Source organism: Chaetodon auriga, chromosome 21, assembly GCF_051107435.1.
Source record: "Chaetodon auriga isolate fChaAug3 chromosome 21, fChaAug3.hap1, whole genome shotgun sequence".
Taxonomy (NCBI): Eukaryota; Metazoa; Chordata; class Actinopteri; order Chaetodontiformes; family Chaetodontidae; genus Chaetodon; species Chaetodon auriga.
The window spans coordinates 9,191,529-9,210,874 of record NC_135094.1 but is presented as its reverse complement, the minus strand read 5'-3'; the positions used below and the strand labels follow the sequence as shown (position 1 = coordinate 9,210,874).

The 19,346-nt window shown below is 42.8% G+C and overlaps 1 protein-coding gene across 3 annotated transcripts; it reads right to left on the bottom strand.

The window, feature by feature from the left end:
- Positions 1–247: 247 nt before the first annotated feature.
- On the bottom strand, positions 248–18,650 carry drd3 (dopamine receptor D3). 3 transcript variants are annotated; one of them, XM_076761460.1, is made up of 8 exons: positions 18,463–18,612; positions 16,315–16,641; positions 11,112–11,224; positions 8,481–8,617; positions 6,676–6,869; positions 4,482–4,547; positions 3,016–3,391; positions 248–1,717 (listed from the first exon to the last, which is right to left on the bottom strand). In XM_076761460.1, the coding sequence occupies exons 2-8, from the start codon at positions 16,597–16,599 to the stop codon at positions 1,521–1,523; spliced, it is 1,368 nt and encodes a 455-aa protein (XP_076617575.1). In that variant the 5' UTR covers positions 16,600–16,641; positions 18,463–18,612; the 3' UTR covers positions 248–1,520. The 3 variants fall into 3 exon arrangements, with proteins under 3 accessions (XP_076617575.1, XP_076617577.1, XP_076617576.1); XM_076761462.1 differs by having other exon boundaries at positions 922–1,717; positions 3,016–3,388; positions 18,463–18,650; XM_076761461.1 differs by lacking the exon at positions 18,463–18,612 and adding an exon at positions 16,730–16,781 and having other exon boundaries at positions 1,396–1,717.
- Positions 18,651–19,346: the final 696 nt, after the last annotated feature.

Here is a 19,346-nt window from a genome sequence, read left to right as displayed (position 1 = left end):
CCTCCTTGTGTGTCATTGTTGCACCTCCTCTAAATCTCCCCCTTCCCAATATCCTGTTCGCTCAGCTTGGTCCCTCTTGTGCTCCACTTTAATTCACCATACGTATGTCTTGGTGTCTCCCATCACCAGCAACATCAAAACATACTCATGCATACATGAGCGGTGTAATACTGTATGTGTATTGATAGATGATTGCAAGCCTGGAAAGCGTTTCATCTTTTTCTTTTTTTTCTTTTTTTTATTATTTACAACACACTTCAGTAAATGTTCTGTCCACGACAGACCTGCCCACCACATGGTTTACAATCCTGCTTGATGGGTTATGATCACAAAGCTTCTGCCATCATCAGAACAGCCAGCAGGCTGCTCTAAATCAGAGGAAGGTTTGCCAATAAACAGTCCCTTTAAAAAACACTGAAAATGTTTCTACTGTGCATTACATCAAAATGTCACATTTTTAATTCTAACGAATCCACACTGAGCACAATGCCTCCACATCAATATACATGACAGTCTTCAAAATGATTGTGAGTCTCGGCAGGGACCAATACAATCCCTCCAGCACCGATCAAGTGAACACCCTTGAAATTTGATTTGTGCATGCACTAGTGTGCAACTGATGGTGGTGATGAGGGAGGGTGTGGGTGGGGGAGGTGAGTAACATCAGTCAATCCACACGGTGCACTCAAGATGAAGTGGCCTGCAGCTCTTGGATCAATTGACCAACCTTAAAGCAACTACAAGGAACTTTGATTTTGTCTTGATTTTGGCGGCCCCTGAGGACAAAAGCAGTACTGCTCCCCAGAATGAGGACCGCATTTCCCATGAGCGCCACGCCTTGTGCCATATAGGTCTTGATCTGGCTAGAGCGTTTCTTTGCTTTGGAGGTGAGCGAAAGAAAGAAATATTTTTTTATTTTTTAATTAAATTATGCCGTTGTGGGAAACTGGACGCAGGGTCGAGAATTCAGAATAACGATATAGAAAAAGCCTTCTCGCTGATGGCCTCGTTTGCTTATGTAGCTCATATAGAGGCATCAGTATTAAAGACTGTTTCATAACCAGTTAAAAACTCCTTGCAGCTGCTTTAATGCACCATTGTGGTTCCAAAGAGCCTCCAAACTTACCTCGATTGGAATGAGCAGTACACATACTGTACAAGACATATCCACAGGAAAGTTCAACACCTTGTGCTGTCATTAAGACTGTATGCATGAGAAAATTGAAGTCTTATCTGAGGAGTAATACTGCTGAAAAGGACTCCCGGCTCTGCTGAGAAACAAAAGTTTGAGTCTGTTTTGAAGTAGAAATCCTCTTTTGTTTGAATTTATTGCACACCAGCATCTGTTCTTTTTCTCCTTGATGCTACTGTAAAACACTGCTTGACACAAAGCAGGTTTGCCTCCCTTGACCATGACCAGTGCACAGCTGTGGTTGCTGCTTACCAAATGCACCACGACAGAGTTGTAGCATGAGCGCGCAGCCTCATTTCCATTTAAATTTCCTGGCATACTGTCCACCTCAGCAGCTGAGGATCTTGATGAAGGCCCGTCTGAACTCGATGTTGAAGGTGGTGTAGATAACAGGGTTCAGGGCACTGTTGACATAGCCCAGCCAGGTGAAAGCACTGTAAAGCCCAGGAGGCACGTAGCATGTCCTGCAGTGGGTGTTCAGAATGTGAGTCACAAAGAAAGGCAGCCAGCAGATGAGAAACACCCCTGGAGCAGCCAGAGAGCCGAGAGGTAAGGAGAAAGGACAAAAACCAAGAACACAAGAGCAAAATTGTAAGGAATGGATTCAACAATGCGTTTGTCTGCTGTAGCATAAGCTGCAAATGTTAGCATGCTAGGCTAACTATCTTACTATAAACAGTTTGGAACCCATCAGTACTTCTAAAGTTAGCTAATAATGCATGCAATGTTAAAATGTAATACAGTAATTAATGCAATCATTAGCTCAATACATTGAGAGTGTCAGCTCTGATCTAAGCTACAAATATTAGCACGCTCAGCTAACTAGCTAACGACAGAAACTGGGGGTTACTGATTCTTTGTTTCATTGTCTAACGGTATCCTTAACTGGTGAGGATGCTGACTTTTTACCGAGCTTTAGCCTTAGTTTTAAGGCAGTATGAGGTGTGTAGCTATTATGTTTATGTTAAAGTGTCTTTTACATGGTTGTCTTTTTAAAATACATTTGATAGACACATTAGAAAGTTCTCTTTTTCAACCAGCTCATTGAGTCAGTATTAGCTAACCAGGCATAGCCACTGACTTAGAGAGGGGTCAATTGAAACACGTCTGCCTCCCAATTAACCTGTGCTTTGTGTGGTACTCACACCCAACACTTGAATTCATATGACACACCACGCAGCAGCCAAAAGGACGGAGTTCAGAAATTATGTATAAACAAATATAAATGCTGCAGCAGAGTCGAAACGCTCATTAAATTCGAGCACTATAATTGGGGTCACAACATGAGAGCAAAGCAGTGGTCGGTTGGCTGGAAAGCAGAGGGGAACTGAGCCGCGCCGAGATCATTTTCTATGTGTGCGCCACAGTTTTCACTGACACCGCTGTAGTGTAATCAGACACCTCTGATTACATTTTTGTGAGGGAGATCTGTGCTGTGCCAGAGCTAACTTGTCCAGGCTTATAGCAACCTGGCTGGTAACTGGAGCGTGTGGAAGCTGTGTCAGGAGCTACAGCATGTGTCTGGACACACACTGTGAACTGAAGCCAGCCAGACTTTTTTTTTTTTTGACATTTCAGCTTGATTTATCGCTGCTCTGCAAAATATGCAGCTAATGCACACAGAGTAAGCAAATGTGCCGGTGCCATCATGGGCAGACGAGAACGCTGCATAGGTGACCCGCTGCATAGGGCAGAAAAGAAGAAAAATAAAAATGGACTTGTGGAATAAGGAGCTCATGTGTAAACATGCATGTATCAAATGTTACCATGACCTTTACATTGCATTTCCTCAGTTTATCCCACTAAAGACAGTCTCCACTCACCAAGCACAATGGCCAGCATCTGAGTGGCCTTTTTCTCCCGTGCGTGCATGCTCCTGAATCGTGGATTGCTGTTATGAGAATGATGCACCGGCCGCAGTGACGTGTGTGTTCGTCCATTGGACAGATCCTTCACCTCGCAGCTCATCCTGACAGGAGGCCGTTCGTGCTGGCCGTTCCCCTCCGCCTCCTCCTCCCCTCGCTCCGGCTCCAGATCCAGCTCGGTGCGGCCGCAGGAGGCGTGACTGATGCTGCAGCAATTGTGCGTGTCCACTGGGGGCAGCACAGAGTCCTCCACGGGTCCCGTCTTTGGCCGTTTGCGCCACAGGCATCCTGACAGCAGGCAGGGCTTGGCGGGATCTGAAGGCTCGACACTCTGCTGGCGAGACAGATGAAATACGATTATTTACAAATGGTGCAGTGAAATCAGCACACATATTGAATCATTGTTAGCAAACTTCTCTGCTACAACTTTAAAAAGGTGATATTGTGTCAATGATGTGTTTTCAGCTTGGCCCGCTGCCCCCAATTTTCAAAAACAAATCAATTATTGCAGCTTTAATGTTTGAATTTTGAGTAATCGCACTTCATCGCTCTACACACTGACAGACAGTTTTATCCTATCCTGCTTTAACCTCATGTGGAAAATGTCTGAAGCTGAGTGGTACTCCAGTAAGCCAACAAAGCGGTGAGTACGGCTCAGAAAGTTGGAGTTAATTCCCAGCACATCTCAGAAGTGTTGTTCAGACAGACTGAAAGTGGTGGCAAAGCTCTTCCTCCACTCCAAGTCTTTAAATCACAGATACACCGTTAGTATTCAGCGCACATTAGTGCAGCTACAGTACATGTGTATCACTTGATAAGGCAGTATTTCATTTTTTATAGGCTTTTTATTGACCTCTTTTAGCAGCAAATACTTCCACTTTCTGAAACATTGACAAATACAGCTCCAGTGATTAATAATAAGCACCAGTTTTTCAGTATTGTGCATATTTGTACTATGGCCACAAACATGAAATTTTTATTCTTCTCTCACTCACACACTCATCTCATCACACATTCTTCTCAGATTGTTATTCCCTCTGCATTTAAACAAGTCTGTGGATTATGCAGGTGCTGCAGTGCGTCACCCACAGACTTTGCTCCGCTGACTAGTGACCAGGTGACACAAGACAACAGGCCACGCGCCACATTCGCCGTCTCCAGCTCCTTCTCAGACCCCTGGGCAGCAGCCACACAGCGGAACGAAAAACTCAAGCGTGCATGAACGTACACACGGACAGACTCGCATGAAAAGCTAAAAACAGAACGGCCTTGCGTGCCACCGTGTCACAATACGCCAACACGGTCAATACAGAGTTAGTCAGGCATTAGGCTGCGCTGCGTTTAGCAAAACTGGAGCACGGAAAAAAAAATCAATTGAAGAATCTCACGCTTGTGTTGGATCTCAAGTTTAAAAGACCACCTACCACTTTAATCCTTATAGGTGACAGGTCTTGCTTTGCCTTGGGAGTCTCCTCTTGTAGACATGTCTCCTAGGGGAGCAGAGGGAGGTTCAAGGTTGAAAGTATTATCTCAATGCCCATCCCCCGTCAAGCTACAGGTGCAGAGTGTTTTTGGCATACACCTGCAGACTCTATTCACCTCAGAGGGTGTATTTATCAAACTTCAAGCAAGTCTCGCTGAGTATCACAGAGAAAACGCATCAGGGGAATGAGGATTCATTTCTGTTATATTTTCAGTCACTTTCACTCCTGAAGCAAACACTGTGCGACTCAATTAAAGGTCAGACGTAAAGATAGCCGCTTTTGGAAGAAGGAAAAAAACTGAACGTCTCCGTCTTCATATCATATGTTCCTTCAGTTGACTGAGTCAGAGCCCTATTATGTTATTTCAAAACATTTTTCCATTATAATTCTCTCAGCCTGAACTCCTGCAGGGCTTTTATCTTACAACGGGTGTCTCCACTCATGGATGAGATCCCAAACTGGAGCTCAACCACAACCAATTATCTGTAACCTGCTGTTAAAATAGAGGACTTCACTGTGAATTTGTGTGCAATGAAGGGGAAAAGTGGAGTGGAATGAATCCAGCCACATTACACAGGAAGCCCCTGGATATGCCAAAGCCAGTCAAGCTACTGGCTTGAATTATCAGTGTCCTTTTATACACAATATTATAAAAATAGGGTAGATGCACAGCTCATGACCTGATGTCTCCTTGCCCGCGGTGAAAAGATAAAGCCATCGTTTGTATGATAGATCTAACTAGGGCAAATATTAGAGTGATGGATGTGATCAAAGAACTGACAGCTGGTTGAAAACTAAATTCAGATTTGCACTGTAATGAACTATCCGTTTAAAGAACAATGCCAGCAACAATCTATGATCCTTGATATCTATCACATATTTACATATTCATGTTTATAGTTAGTATTTCTTTCTTCTTTTAGTCTTTATTGTTCCTCAAACACTGATATGTTGCTGTGCTAATGAGCTTGAAACTCCTGATTAAATGTACTATTTTTAACTTGAGCCATTTTAATTAAGAGCAGCTTCAGTTTTACAGCCACAGCCGGGTCAGCTAATTATGAACTGTGCTATACATTTACATTTTGTCTTTGACCTGTGATCATCTGAAAGGCTGTTGCACCATGCCTGCATTTACAGAGCAGCCTCACAAAACTCAGATTTCCTCTCATATTAGGGCAGAATAAGATTCCTGAGATTCTTCTGACATCTCCACTGAACGCTTTTACCTGTGACTTATAAAAATTCATGCCCATGAGAAAAACAGCTTTTATTTGGGGCAGTTTTATCCGGTGTTTCTGACAGCAGCAGTATTTTTATACTTCAATTGAGCCAGTTATGAGGCTTTGCAGGAAGTTTTGCTAGCGAGGTATGTGCATATAAAAGGAAAAGGAAAGGAGAGCACGTCCAACAGACAAGGTGCGATGTAAAGGTGAAATGTAATTTGCAAGTCATTATGAGCATGCATAATGTGAGCAAATGTGAATGGGGAAGAGAAATGCGTGAGATATATGTGGATGCTGCAAGGAGAAAAACTTGCATCTACAAAGAAGCAGCTTATTAGGAGCTAAAGAAAATGTCAGCACTATTCTGAGCTTGGCCACTATGGATTTGTGAGTGTATACCATCAAAGCTAGAGGGTTTTATAATGGTGGGTAACGATGTTTTTCCCAGTCAGTAGACGACTGTATAACAATTCAGGTACCACCTCCTGATAAGGCTCCCTTTGTAAAGGGTTTCTTAATTGTAAATAATGGCTGTCTTAATGGTGAATAAATCTATTAATATCTATTATGTAGCGGTCAAGTCATTAATAAGTCAGTAATAAAGGGGAGAGATAACGAGGTTTTCAGGGAAAGAGTGGCAAACAGAGCAAAAAAGGTGGAGTTTTAAAATGACATCATTTTGTGTTTATTTTTTCATTTATTTTTTTATGTACAAGGTTTAATATGGTTTTATATCATATGAAGTAACTGTGAATTAACAGCGAGGATCTACTGAGAGTGAACCAATCACATCAAGTCATAGTGACTAGATCATTTGTTAATGGTGAAAAATAGGAATTCTTCATACATCCTGCATTAATTCATGCATTAAATCATTAAGTGCATGACAAATGAGACAAGTGTCTCACCACAGAGGGCGGAGTTGAGCCTGGCTGCACCTTTCCGCTGGCCTGGCCGAAGGTGATCCTCTTCCGCCTCATCCTGAGGAAGACGTAGATGCGGATGTAGACCAGCAGAGTGACAACAAATGGCAGGTAAAAGGACACCACCGAGGAGTAGATAACAAAGTCAGGGTTGGAGATGGAGCACACCATCGGGTCATCTGTGTCAAAAAGAAAACATCATTATGCAAAATACTCTCAAAATCACACGATAGTAAAGGAGACAGTTGGTGTAATTTACAGCCAACCTCTGACCCTGGCGCATGCTCTCCATCTTGAAAATGACCTCGACGGCCTGTCCTCGTTCATATTCTGCATACAAACTAAATTGTACGCTGCTGCACACATACACTCGCTGCTGTAAGATGGAGGGGTGATTGATTTGACGGTAATTGCACCATAAATTCAGGACAGGAGGCCATTTGACACGATAATGATAATATCTAGACTAATTATTCAATCAAAATTCTCGCTCCACATACATCTATAAAGGGCGCTGATAGTGCTGTAAATTGAAGCTTGAAAAGAGTGATGGCCTCGGACCACAGCTGTTAAATGCATGCTGCATGTGAATGGCGTGAACAAATTGAAGTGATTGGCTTCTCCCTGGATGTTTCCCTGGATCAATATCACAGACCTCAATACACAGGAGATGGAAACAAGCACAGACAGATACAATCTATTTCTAACCACCTTCAGTTTCTAGACTCTTATTGTTCAGCCTGTTTTTTTGGCACTTGTACTGTATTTATCTTCTCAAGCTGCTTTTTTCAATCCATTTCTTTTGAAGGATGATGAAGCATCCTGGACCTGATGTGAACCCACTGGTCCCTCCTTCCAGTGCTGATGTATACTGAAAGAACAGTGGGATTCCTGCACTCACCGGGCATTGTTATGCATTGATTGTAAGTGGACACAAACACATGCCTGTATCGCTGTGAGTAGCTTTACATCGTGTCTGACTAATGTTCTTCATTGTGTGCGTGCAGTCATGCATCCGTGCTGCTGGGTTTTTAACTTAAAATAGCTGCTAGTGATGTCTCCCACATTTCCATTTTATGGAAGTCCATTTGATTGTTTGGTGGTTAATTCTTCCTGTTCCCATGTCACACAAGCCAAATACAGAAGATGTGATTTTGTCAGCACAGCAAATTCAATTCTGTAGAGCATGAATAATCCTATCAGCACACCTCAAAGAGAGTCTTGTAGTAGACGATGTTCTCTCTCCACCTACAGTAGCCTCATTTAACCAGAATTCAAGGCATGCATTATTCAAAAATTAAACATTGACACTGCATTCATGCAATGTCTGCGGCTGGAGAGCCACAGCTAACCTTGCAGTCAAAGCATTTAAAAAACCTAATATAGTTTGAATGTGCTTCTTATTCTTGTAGTGCTCCCTGCCTGGTGCACACACACGTCTTTCAAACTCAATGTGCTCCAGTTTTTAACACAGCTCTCTGGGTCTCGTCATTATTTTCTTACACTTGACAAAGCTGGCAGTCACAGAAGAAGCTGAGTGGTGCAGTGCTCTCCACGACGAGCAAATTGACTCGTGCTAAATTGGCGGAGCGCACCTTTAAGTCCCATTTTAGATTGCATTTCATGTCCCACAGCTGAACCCAAATTGCAAGTAGACTGAATTTTGACCCTGATTTCCACAATGACACAGTGCCTCCGTGCTTTGCCTTCTATTCTGCATCCTGCAAAACCTGAATCTCCGTACGGTGCATCTGCACAGGAAGACCAAATCAAAATGTTGTTGACCTCACCTGTGGTGTTGAAACCAAACAGCAGTGGGCAAGAGACAGCGAAGGCCAGGACCCATACGGTGGCAATCATCACAAAAACTCTCTTCCTGGAGCGATGGGTGGTGTTGTACAGGACGGGCATCACTACTGCAGTGTACCTGAACACACACACAGATTAGAGTCTGTCAAGCTTTGAAAATGTGTGCACAGGGGATTGGGGGTGACATCTAATGAAGAGAAAAGTGCTGATAGTACTGTACAGTAAAAGGGAATAATTAGAGGTGAAAAAAAAAAAAAAAAAAAGCCTCCGTGAAAAGAACTGGTCTTTGGGGATGCCAAAAAATGCACTGCTGAGAGAAAGCGGATAACATAAAGACCAACAATGGAGAAGCAAACCAGGCATTTCTATTTAGAAACAATTTGGGTATTCAGCAATAAACCTAGTGGAGCTTTGATTTAAGAGTTAATCAGCACACTATATGCCAAGAGTGTATAATGAGCCCGGGAAAACTGGGTTCAGCAGTGGCTCAGAAGAAGCAGCAATTATGCTGGACCCCGACCCAAAATGGATGTGATGTTATGTTGTTTAGAGCCAGATAACTGCCATGATTGTTTATCCTCATCAGACTAATTACACTGGTCCCACTCTGGGCAAAATGCAGGGCAAAACCCGGAGCGCAGACGTTCACTAAAAATACTCTTCCCTCCCTGCTTTACTCTCTTTACCCTCCTGTCATGTTGTTGTCTGGTTAAATAAAAGCAGAGACGAAAAAGCGGAGAGGTGAAACACAATTTACATGATTTATTGATCAAGTGCTGCTTTAAGTTATACTTTTAGTTGAGGATGAAAACAAGGCTCGTCAGCTCTGAGTCGCCCTTCAAAATCTGGCCTGCGTTGTAAATACTTTCACAAAGACACTTCACCCTCAAGTTTGACGCAAAAACTTCCTTTCTGGTGTATTTATGCTGCATCTGAGTCACCTGGTTTGACTCGTCCTTTTGCAGGAGACAAATCTTCCCCGCTATCACAGCAGCCATTGCTATAAACTTATAAATAAACAACGCTGTCAAAAAGGTAACGTGGATGTGTTGTAAACTATCAATGACAGAATGCCTCCGGTGCTTCTCTTTACTTTAGCACCTCACAGAGTGCGTGATACTGTAGCAGTGTTATGGACTCATCTAATCATCAATCACAGAGAGCCACAGGGCTCCAAAGAACTTCATCCCTCAGAAGCAAATTATTTATACATATACACTGCAGGCCAAATGTGTGAGCAGACATGTAACAGTAAATAAAGTCGTACTTAACATGACCACAGCAAGAGTAACCTGTTTGCAGGCCCTATTTCTTCAAAGTGTGTGCACCGTGTTGCCTTCAAGTTCCCATTAAGACAGCTGAAGGAGCTCTGTAAAGCTGAGGGGAGGTGCAGATCCATGCGATGATTCTCTATAGGTTCATCACTACGAGTGACCCCTTTCGCATGTTGTCACATTGTTCTCACACTGTCATTTGATAAATTGGAATAATTAGGTGTTAAAATTAGCGTTTGACACTATATGACGGGGGCACATAATTGGACCACCCATGTGTTCTTGTGCTGAACAGGTGCAAATTCATTTGCAAATTTGCAATTCAGCAGATTACCTAAAACCAACATATGCACAGAGAACCTGGCACTTCTGGGGCTCCTGGGAAGCTGATGCTTTGCCCTGCTGGTAATCCAGCTTTGTACATGACGACACCAGTATCTTATGTATCCAGTGGAAAACCACAGGAGGACTCGGTCCTGCATACATGCCGTACAAATCCATTCCCATGACACCCTGAGTCCTGATGTAGTATTTTATTCATTCTATATGGTTGAACTCTTGAGGCCTGTGGGTTGAAAGTTCAAAGCCTCTTGAGATCTATTAAATATTCACTGTGACACGAGAAGAAAACAGCAAATAAATTATGTAAACACTAGATGCACATCTACAGCAAAGGCTCAACCCACTGGTATAGCACAGCTCCTCCTGCATTAATGCAGACAAACGCACAGCAATTAGATGTGAACACATCCGATAAACTACTGCTGTGGAACAGTCAGTCAAAAACACACAGCGCACACGAAGTCTCGTCTTCCCTGTCTCTTCCTCACTGCCTCTCATTCTGTCGCTTCCTGATGCACGCAGATATACGCACATTTATCAAGAGGACATTTCCAAGACGGGAAAAAATGTCTTTTTTTTAATTCTTTGAGGTGAACTGAACTGAAGAAGAAGATTTTGAAATATGGAAATCTCACATGGATGACATTTCTTCTGGAGATGTCACAGCAACATCTGCAGTCATACACAATATAACTGTAGCAAGGAGGTAAACAGACACCCATCCACAGGCACACGCTGCCCACACACACACACACATTAGGTTTTCATCACTTTTGGGGACATTACATAGGCTTACATTCATTTCCTGGAGACTTACCTTAACCACAACCATTACCACTACTTGGCTAGCCCTAACCTTCACCCAGGTCTTCATCCTAAAATCTACATTATGGGGACCTGCATTTTGTCCCCACAATGTGACTGTGTGAACAGATTTATGCCCCCACAATGTCAGTAATACATGGACACACATACACACACACACTGCACACTCACCTGTCAATGCTGATAGCACACAGGTTGAGGATACTGGCGGTGCACATCATCACATCTAGCGTGACAAAGATGTTACAGTAGAGCCGGCTGAAAAGCCAGGCACCGCCGACCACCTGCACAGGACAGACAGGCATATTAACAACACACACGTTTCTCTTCCTCTTCTTCACCGTGAAGTGTGAAGCACCTATTGAGTGCACACATGAACGCACACACTGGTGCATGTGACAGAAAGGCAAGCAGAAGGGAAAAATAGAAAAGTAAAGCAGAGCTGGCAAAAACACTGCTACGTTCACCCATGTATGCTGAACTTAAGCATTTATGCTAATAGGGATATTCGTTAGTCAAAACGTATGCATGGAGTAGCAAATATGTTCAGCGCACAGTACTTGAGGGGTTCATTTGGAAAAACAATTATCTCCGTTTTATTTCCCTAAATCATGTTTTTATATTGTGCACTCCAGGGAATATCAATTAATCTGGTGTTGTGTTGTTTTTGATGAGATATGTCAATTTTTTCACTTTTCCTAAATCACGTTTTTTTTTTAGTTGCGCATTCGAAAGAATATCAATCAAAGCAGTGTTGGTTTACGCAGCTGACGAACGGCTTTTATCTGTTTTTGCAAATGAGCTCCTCACGTGTCTTCAGAGAGCTCAATCTGCAAGGTGCTCAACATGGTTAAGTGTTTTGTGACGGACAACGTACATAATGTTGTTAACAGCAGCAGAATCGAGGGAACGTGTCAAACGCTATCTAATTGTCCTCGAGAGAGTTTACAACTCTCAGAAAGGACATTAACCCCAAGATAAAATAATAACACTCAAACCAGTCCCCTTCACCTCCACCTCCATCCCCCCCCGCCCCCACCAGAATCCCGCTCAGACCGACAGGCTTTTACTTAGGCTCCATAATGCCTGGTAATAACTGTCTGACAAAGATAAATGGGATCCAGCCTCCATTGCCTGACTACTGAAGCTCTTAAATCTGAGTTGGGAATATACGCCTACCTACGCAAAGAGGCGGCAGGGACACATGGGAATATGCACAGGCACACACACACACGTACAAAGACATAAATAGGCTGCAATCTCTCTCTCATAGACCAGAGCTGAAAGAGACACATTTGATTTCTAATACGTGGAAATATTCATTACTATGCTCATTTCCAAACTTAAGCTAAACTCCCCACAACATGCCTAACCTTAATACAAATCCCAGTGTTAACCTAACCTCAGCCCAGACCCATTTATGGTAATTCCATTTTTAAAACAGCTCTCCACCGGTTTTACACATAAAAATCAGTTTACTTGTCATGGTTAGTACTGCTCAGCCTGTGGAAACAGCTGCATAATGTCCTCTGTGGCTCTGCAGGAGCTTTGTCAACTCTGAGGAAATAAACCAGCTGATGTCATTGGCACATCATCAGGGTTGTTTCGTTTTGCTTGACACAAATCGGGGGCATTCAGTTTGAAAGATGCGAACGTTAAGCAGGCAGAGAGGGTGTAATGAAATATACTATTCAGCTGCATTATGGGAAGTGGAGGAGCTAGCATTTTTGTACCTGAACTGACAGAAATTCTACTAATTCTAAGCAGCTTTTGTGTATATGGCACATTCACATATACTTAAAAAAGTTGGTATGGATGCCAACTAATGCTGTGAGTGTGCTGTTGCTACACGCTATTGATCCCTGATGCATTCACAAAGGAAATGGAGGAGCTGCTCGCAGCTGCAAAACAAAATTAAACAAACTGCAGGCAGTGGAGAGATAGAAATCTTCGAAAACAGAAAAACTACAAAATGTTCAGTATGTTGATTTATTTATGAACTAACTGCAGAAACAGTATTCCACAGCAATTACTGTAGCATATGTAAACTGCATACAATTAGTCTGCAGCATAGAACTGAGACACAGTGTAGGAATGATAATTGGGATATTGGTGCTGCATCAGTTTTTGATCGCTCTTGCAAATCTTTCGACTTTATGGAAGCTTAATACTAAGCTACCACAGTGGTCCTTTAATTTCAATCGTAAACCCAATTACTAACCCAAAACTAGCTATTTAAAGAAGTGAGGGACAAGAAAATGCCCTCTTTTTGGCATACCACTGTTGTCTCTTTAGTCTTTCTAAGGACATTTGGTCTTATTTATGGAAACATTAATACATTATATGCAGTACATCACATGTACACAGTATGTACTCAGTCACACCCGCCCAAGCTGAGAAGAAAAGACTGAGGCAAATATGTGGGAGCATATTGAATTGTGTGCACATTGTGGGAATGTGGCAGCGACTCTGTGGGGGCTCTGCAGAGACCTCAGACTGACTGTGTTTGAACATATGTGATCAATGTTGTCATAGCACTGAGGTGTGCTAAATGTCTCAGTAAAAAGACACAGCAGGGGCAGCAATAGTTAGGACACCAGGACAGGAGATATTGGGTTGTTGGAGATAAGGAATCTGTGTTTCCACTGCTTCCCATTAACTTAAAATAGTAGGATTTCATTGCTTAAATTATTGAGAGGCAGTTGTAGACCACAATGAATTTTAATTTTAAGAGTACTAAATACATTTGTATCACTTAATGTTGTGTTTTCTGTCAGATCTCACTGTATTTCACATAACAAAACTGATCAAATCTGGATCTGAAAGAGGAGTATGGAGCTGTTTCTGTAGTTCTGCTGAGGCAGAGCGACATCATTTAGGGTGACTCGTGGAAAGCGAGAGCTCAGTCACTGCTGCCAGTACAAACACTTCCCTCAAGTACAAGTCATACATCAACTGTACCATCCAGGGATTACATGGCTTGCTCAAGGGCACGTGATTAGTACCTACGGTGGAGAGAGAGATGCTCAGTCACTTTGCAATGACACGGCTGTAGAAGCAAACTAGCAACCCTCTGGTCACAACAAGCTAATCCCCCTGTCCTTCAGATTAGAGCTCGCAGAGTGATGGAGCTCGCAGTGCCAGTGTTGGGAGTTGAAAGTCTTCCCCCTGACTCTGAGCTAAAATGGTTTTCCCAGCCTTATCCAAGATATTACTGACCTTTACATTCCTGCTACATTCATGCATATTGTTCTTTTGTGTCATGCTATCTCGTAATGATCCTATTCCTTCCTGAATTGTAAATCCCCTTTGAATTCCTTTGAATCTGAAATGAAAAATGCAGGACATGCTCTTACAGCATGACTGCTCGTATGGAAGTTAAACTCATGACTGAGTCCCGCTGAGGTTCCTGGCTACCTTAATTTACTTGTCATAGGATATAATCATCTTTACTTTGTCTGCTTCTGTTCACTGAGCGTCTTGAAAACGTTTTCTGTGGTTGAGCTGCTGTTGGATCTCCTGCACACTGTGAGAAATATGGCTTTCTGCTGACAGAGAGCAAATTTTAGGCAGCAGGGTGGCTCTTTGTTAAACATAACTGGACTTTAACCAAATGATTTTTAGATCTCATGTGGGCAAACAATATCCCTTGAGAAATACTCTCTGTATCCCCAAGCTTTGAGGATGCAATTCCACACACACACACAAGCCTGTAGACGTCTCTGCAGCTCACTTTCGGTGTGCAATGTATTACTTTGATGAAAAGTGGGTGCCTGTAGGTCATGTGCAATTAATGGAGCAACTGAACGGCAAGTGGCACAAGGATAGAAGCTGCGAAAATTAACAATTAGCAGACAAACTATATCACACTTGAGTAATATGTGAAGCACAAATAAACATTAAAAGCAACAATAAAAACAACAATAACGAGTGATTTGTCTCAACAGAGGTTTGATAAAAATGAAATTCACTGGTGTCTTTGTAATTTGAAGCTCAGCCAGCTCCCCAACGCAGGTGAAGTCATTATTTGTTAATATTCAAGATGTTCTTCAGCAATAATGCATAATCTACATGAATAGTGAAGCACTACCGAACTACCTTTCATCATCATTACTCTCTTCCTATCACCCACACAGTTGTCACCATGTAATAAGCTCCAAATGACACTCATCCTTCTTTTCCTGACTTTAGCTCCGTTTTTTTCTTGCAAAAGTCCACTTGGTCTCACTCACAACTTCCTGTCCTCTTTCCTCTCCTCTCTTCTCTTCTGCAGCGTCAGCTCCTTGCGCACTGCCAAGCATCTGTATTTCAATCTCTTCCACATCCTCAATACTCTCCACTTTCTTCCCCTTCTTTGCTTCAGAGCTCTAGATCAGTGATTGCCAACCAGGGGGACTTGTAACACCATCAGTAGGCAACTTCTGTAGCTGCTACCAGGGTGTAGCCTAAGCAGAATGATTGTGGGTGTGATTAAAAACATATTCACATATTTTTGTTTAGGGAAGATAAAAGCCAAAACGTCCAATTATGATTGCAAATGGCGTAATGCTGATCTTCAGTAAATTTACCATCATAATAACCATTAAGCTGCCCGTAATAAGCTGACTGTTGTAATACCTCAAGGCTACATGTTGTTTAAGAGATTGCATGAAAACTAGTTAGCGAGAGAGCAGAGAAGTTGAAATAATTTACAAATAATGTATAAACTTTCCAAGAAAATCATCAAAAGTAATGGTTCAATAAGTTTCATAATGACCTCAAATCAAAGGAGAGACAGTTGAAATAATTAACTAAAAGTCACAGATAAACAATAGCTAGCAATAGGCTTAATTATGCATGACTAGCTTGCGTTTTGTTAGCATTCTGTTAGCATAACATTAGCTAATCCTATAGTGAACTAACTTAAATTTTTGTAGTATATCGCTCCTTAGGTTCTCTTTCTATGGGCATTTGTCTTTCGTGTGTAGTCTATGCGATAGCGATAATAACAGCTAGTACGCTATCCTCCAAAAATGGCGGTGCCACCCCAGAATGCTCAGTGATTCCCATTCCTTATTGATAAACCATGTAGATATTTATAAATAATTGAAACAGCTAAAAGTAATGGACAATGGTTGAAATAGGTTAAAGTAGGCTAATGCAAGTCCAGCATTTGCTACTCTGAGTGTTAGCGGAAATGCAAACTTGATGACACCGAAACTAAACACCAACAATTCAACTATACGAAAAAGGATTATTGGAACAGTATCCACTTGTATGTAGTTTTACTTAACATCCAATCTGAAATAAAGTGAAACGCCAAAAAAAGGTTGAGAACCTCTGTCCTAGATCAATGCTCCACACTGAAATTTTATAGACACCCTGACCTCCTCACCTCCAGGTACACAGCCCAGGGCATGACCAACGATGCCACCAGCAGGTCGGCCACAGCCAGGCTGACCACCAGGTAGTTGGTAGTCGTCTGGAGGGAACGCTCCCTCAGCACAGCCAGACACACCAGCACGTTTCCAAACACGATGGCCAGGATGAGCAGGGAGTACAGCATGGCGTAGTAGTTACGTTCATCCTGCCCCGATGCCTCTGAGCTCTCATTCCTCTCGTACCATCCGAGACTGTCTGATTCGTTCCAGGGCCGCTCTGCACTGCTGAACATCGCCATGGAGGCGTCCCGGTGGCATCGGAGGTGAGATGTTTGGCAGACCTACCGAGGGAAAAGAGCATAGTTTGGTGTTAACCCATCCATCATGTGCTGTAAGTCCCTCTCACAGACACACTGTAAGATTTCTCACATCCCATTAGTCAGATGAAAGTGCAGCATTTTAGCCATCAAATGAAGGTGGCAGGATCATTCCAGGTGAGAGGACTACTGGGAAGCATCTCCTGGCTCCTAGCAACAGTTGTCAGATGAACAGATAAATAAAACAACTGAAATGCATCCCAGCACTGTTGTTCGCTGTACACTGGCACGTGTTTTATATTTCCTGAATGAAAAATTGAAGCACATATTGATGCCTCCTCAAGCTCACTGGCTCCCATATAGACAATCAGCTCCATAAAGACTCAGCAGAAATGCATGCTCTTAAAAGCAAACTTCATTGATAGTGTAATCCTTTTATGGTTGTTCCAGTCAGCCTTCCATATGAATCCCAGTCCTTCCTGTAAATGGCTTTCGTATAACAGACACAGAAACTACAAAGCAGAAATGATAACTTTAATGAGGGGCTGGAAGTGTGCCTTTGAGCAGTGTCAGTGAGGTTAGCTCATCAGGGAGGAGTAGTAAGTAAGCGCTGCCACCCTGAGAGGTCCGGTTGGCTCTGGTCCTAGGCTCTGCTCCTTGCACTCCATCCTCCCTCTCATTTATTCCCAATCCCCCCCCCGCCCCCCCCCCCCCCCAAATCTGGCTCTAATCCAAATACCAGTGCTGTGGTGATGCTCACACCTGTGCCTGGATGTTAAAACAAACTGATCCATCTTCCTCAGCTCCTCCCTCCTCTTTCTGTGACAGAAATAGGGAGAAAGACAGAGGGAAGCTAGGACCATTTTTAGATCTGGCTCAAGCCCGGGAGGCTTTTAAAGATTTCCTCAGTCTATAATTCCCCTCTGTTCTTCGGTGGCTCCAGTATCATATGATTGTCCACCAGAGAATCTGAGGAAGCAAAGAACCAACAGCCACTGATACCAATCACCTTGAAGTCTCCTAATGGGAGTGCAACACTGAGTTCATTGCAAAATTTGGTGTGACAGGTCATGAGGAATAAAGCCTTAGCTATGCGTACACACACACACACACACACACACACACACACACACACACACACACACACACTCATTCATTCATTTTTAATGTATACAGCACTGATAGCCTACGAGGTGAATGGTTTGCTTCTACTTGTAGATCAGCTGCCTAATTGAAACTGATTCCCCTCCTCATTCTTTCATTCATCTTTCATTTCAAAGACCTCCCTCTCCTATTAACGACCACCTGATCCTGCTCACTCATCTCAGTGTGCAGGACTGTGACCTGCAGCCAGTGTGTGTGAAATGGGCAGCACTGGACCCTGAAATGCACACGCGCACATATACTTAGTTAAATTATCAGAAGCATGAATAGCAAATTAATTGCAGATACAACAGATACATAACTGGGGGTTAGGCAGTCAGAGAATAGCTAACTGACAGCTACTGAATTTATAATAGCTGCCAGGGAATCTTAATTTGCCGGAGTCAAAGCTTAATAAAAAATTTCAATTAAAGCTCGTGATAGCGCACCTTATCAGGGCTCACAATTCCGCTTCCAGATAGATTGGGGTCAAATATAGCTAACTGACACAAAGGAATAATTACACAAAAAATACGAGTTTCACATATGGTCACACATAAGGATGAATCCATTAATAATCAAAGCAGCAGAATGTAACTGAAGGCACAAACACTGGAGCAGAAACAAGAAAAGCGTTTCAAAACGAAGAGTTTAATGCTGCTTTGGTTGTTTTTTCCACCCAAAGTAAACAGACTTACATACCTGTTACTGTTTCCCAGTGAAGTATTCATCAGATGCCATCGAGGAAAAGCATCATCCGTGCAGTTAAAAGTTATCCTGCCATCGCGTCCAGGTCTGCGAGGCGAGCAGGAGGAGCGCTCGGTGCCATTGCGCACAGGCGAATGTGAATGTGGGGAGCTCTCACAGATGAACCCGCGGCGCACTCACTTACTTCTCCCAAAGCTCAGCGGCTCCGTGACTGCAGGTAACACGCACTGAGCCTTTTTCTTTTTTTTTTTTTTTTAATTATTAGTCTTTTTGCAACCCCACCGGAGGCGCGCGTGCGTGCCGGAGACGTCAGATAGCTTCGTTTGCGCGTGTACTGATGCAGTGGCAAAAGAAAATGACCTTAACCACATGGCTATTACAACCCAAAATATCCATTTTAATTTCAATTAAATTTTAATTTAATTTTTTTAACTTCAACATTTAGTTTAAATAATGATAGAAATGATGTGCCTGAGTTGTATTGTAATCCTGTCCCATGGCTGTATTCCTCAGCATGACCCTGAACCAGTCTGGGTCGTGCTTTGCTGGAAGTGACATTCGCATAAAAATAGCCTGTTTGGCCTCATAAAATGGGACCAGTAAGATCTACAGAGCGTAAATTAGGTCAGTCTGGGTCCACGCATGAAAAAAAATGTATAGACAGACACGCCATTGTGGCTCTCATCATATGAGAACCTTTCCAAACCCCTTTCACACTAAGAGATGCACACACCCGTAGACACATAAAAAGCTGCTGATAAAAAGTACGTTGGAGTACCTTGTCCTATATCTCACATTCCCAGCCGTGGTGCTTTGTTGTGTTATCTTCTACATGGCATTTTAAGATAAGAGGAATAAACCCTGCAGGGGCAACCGCA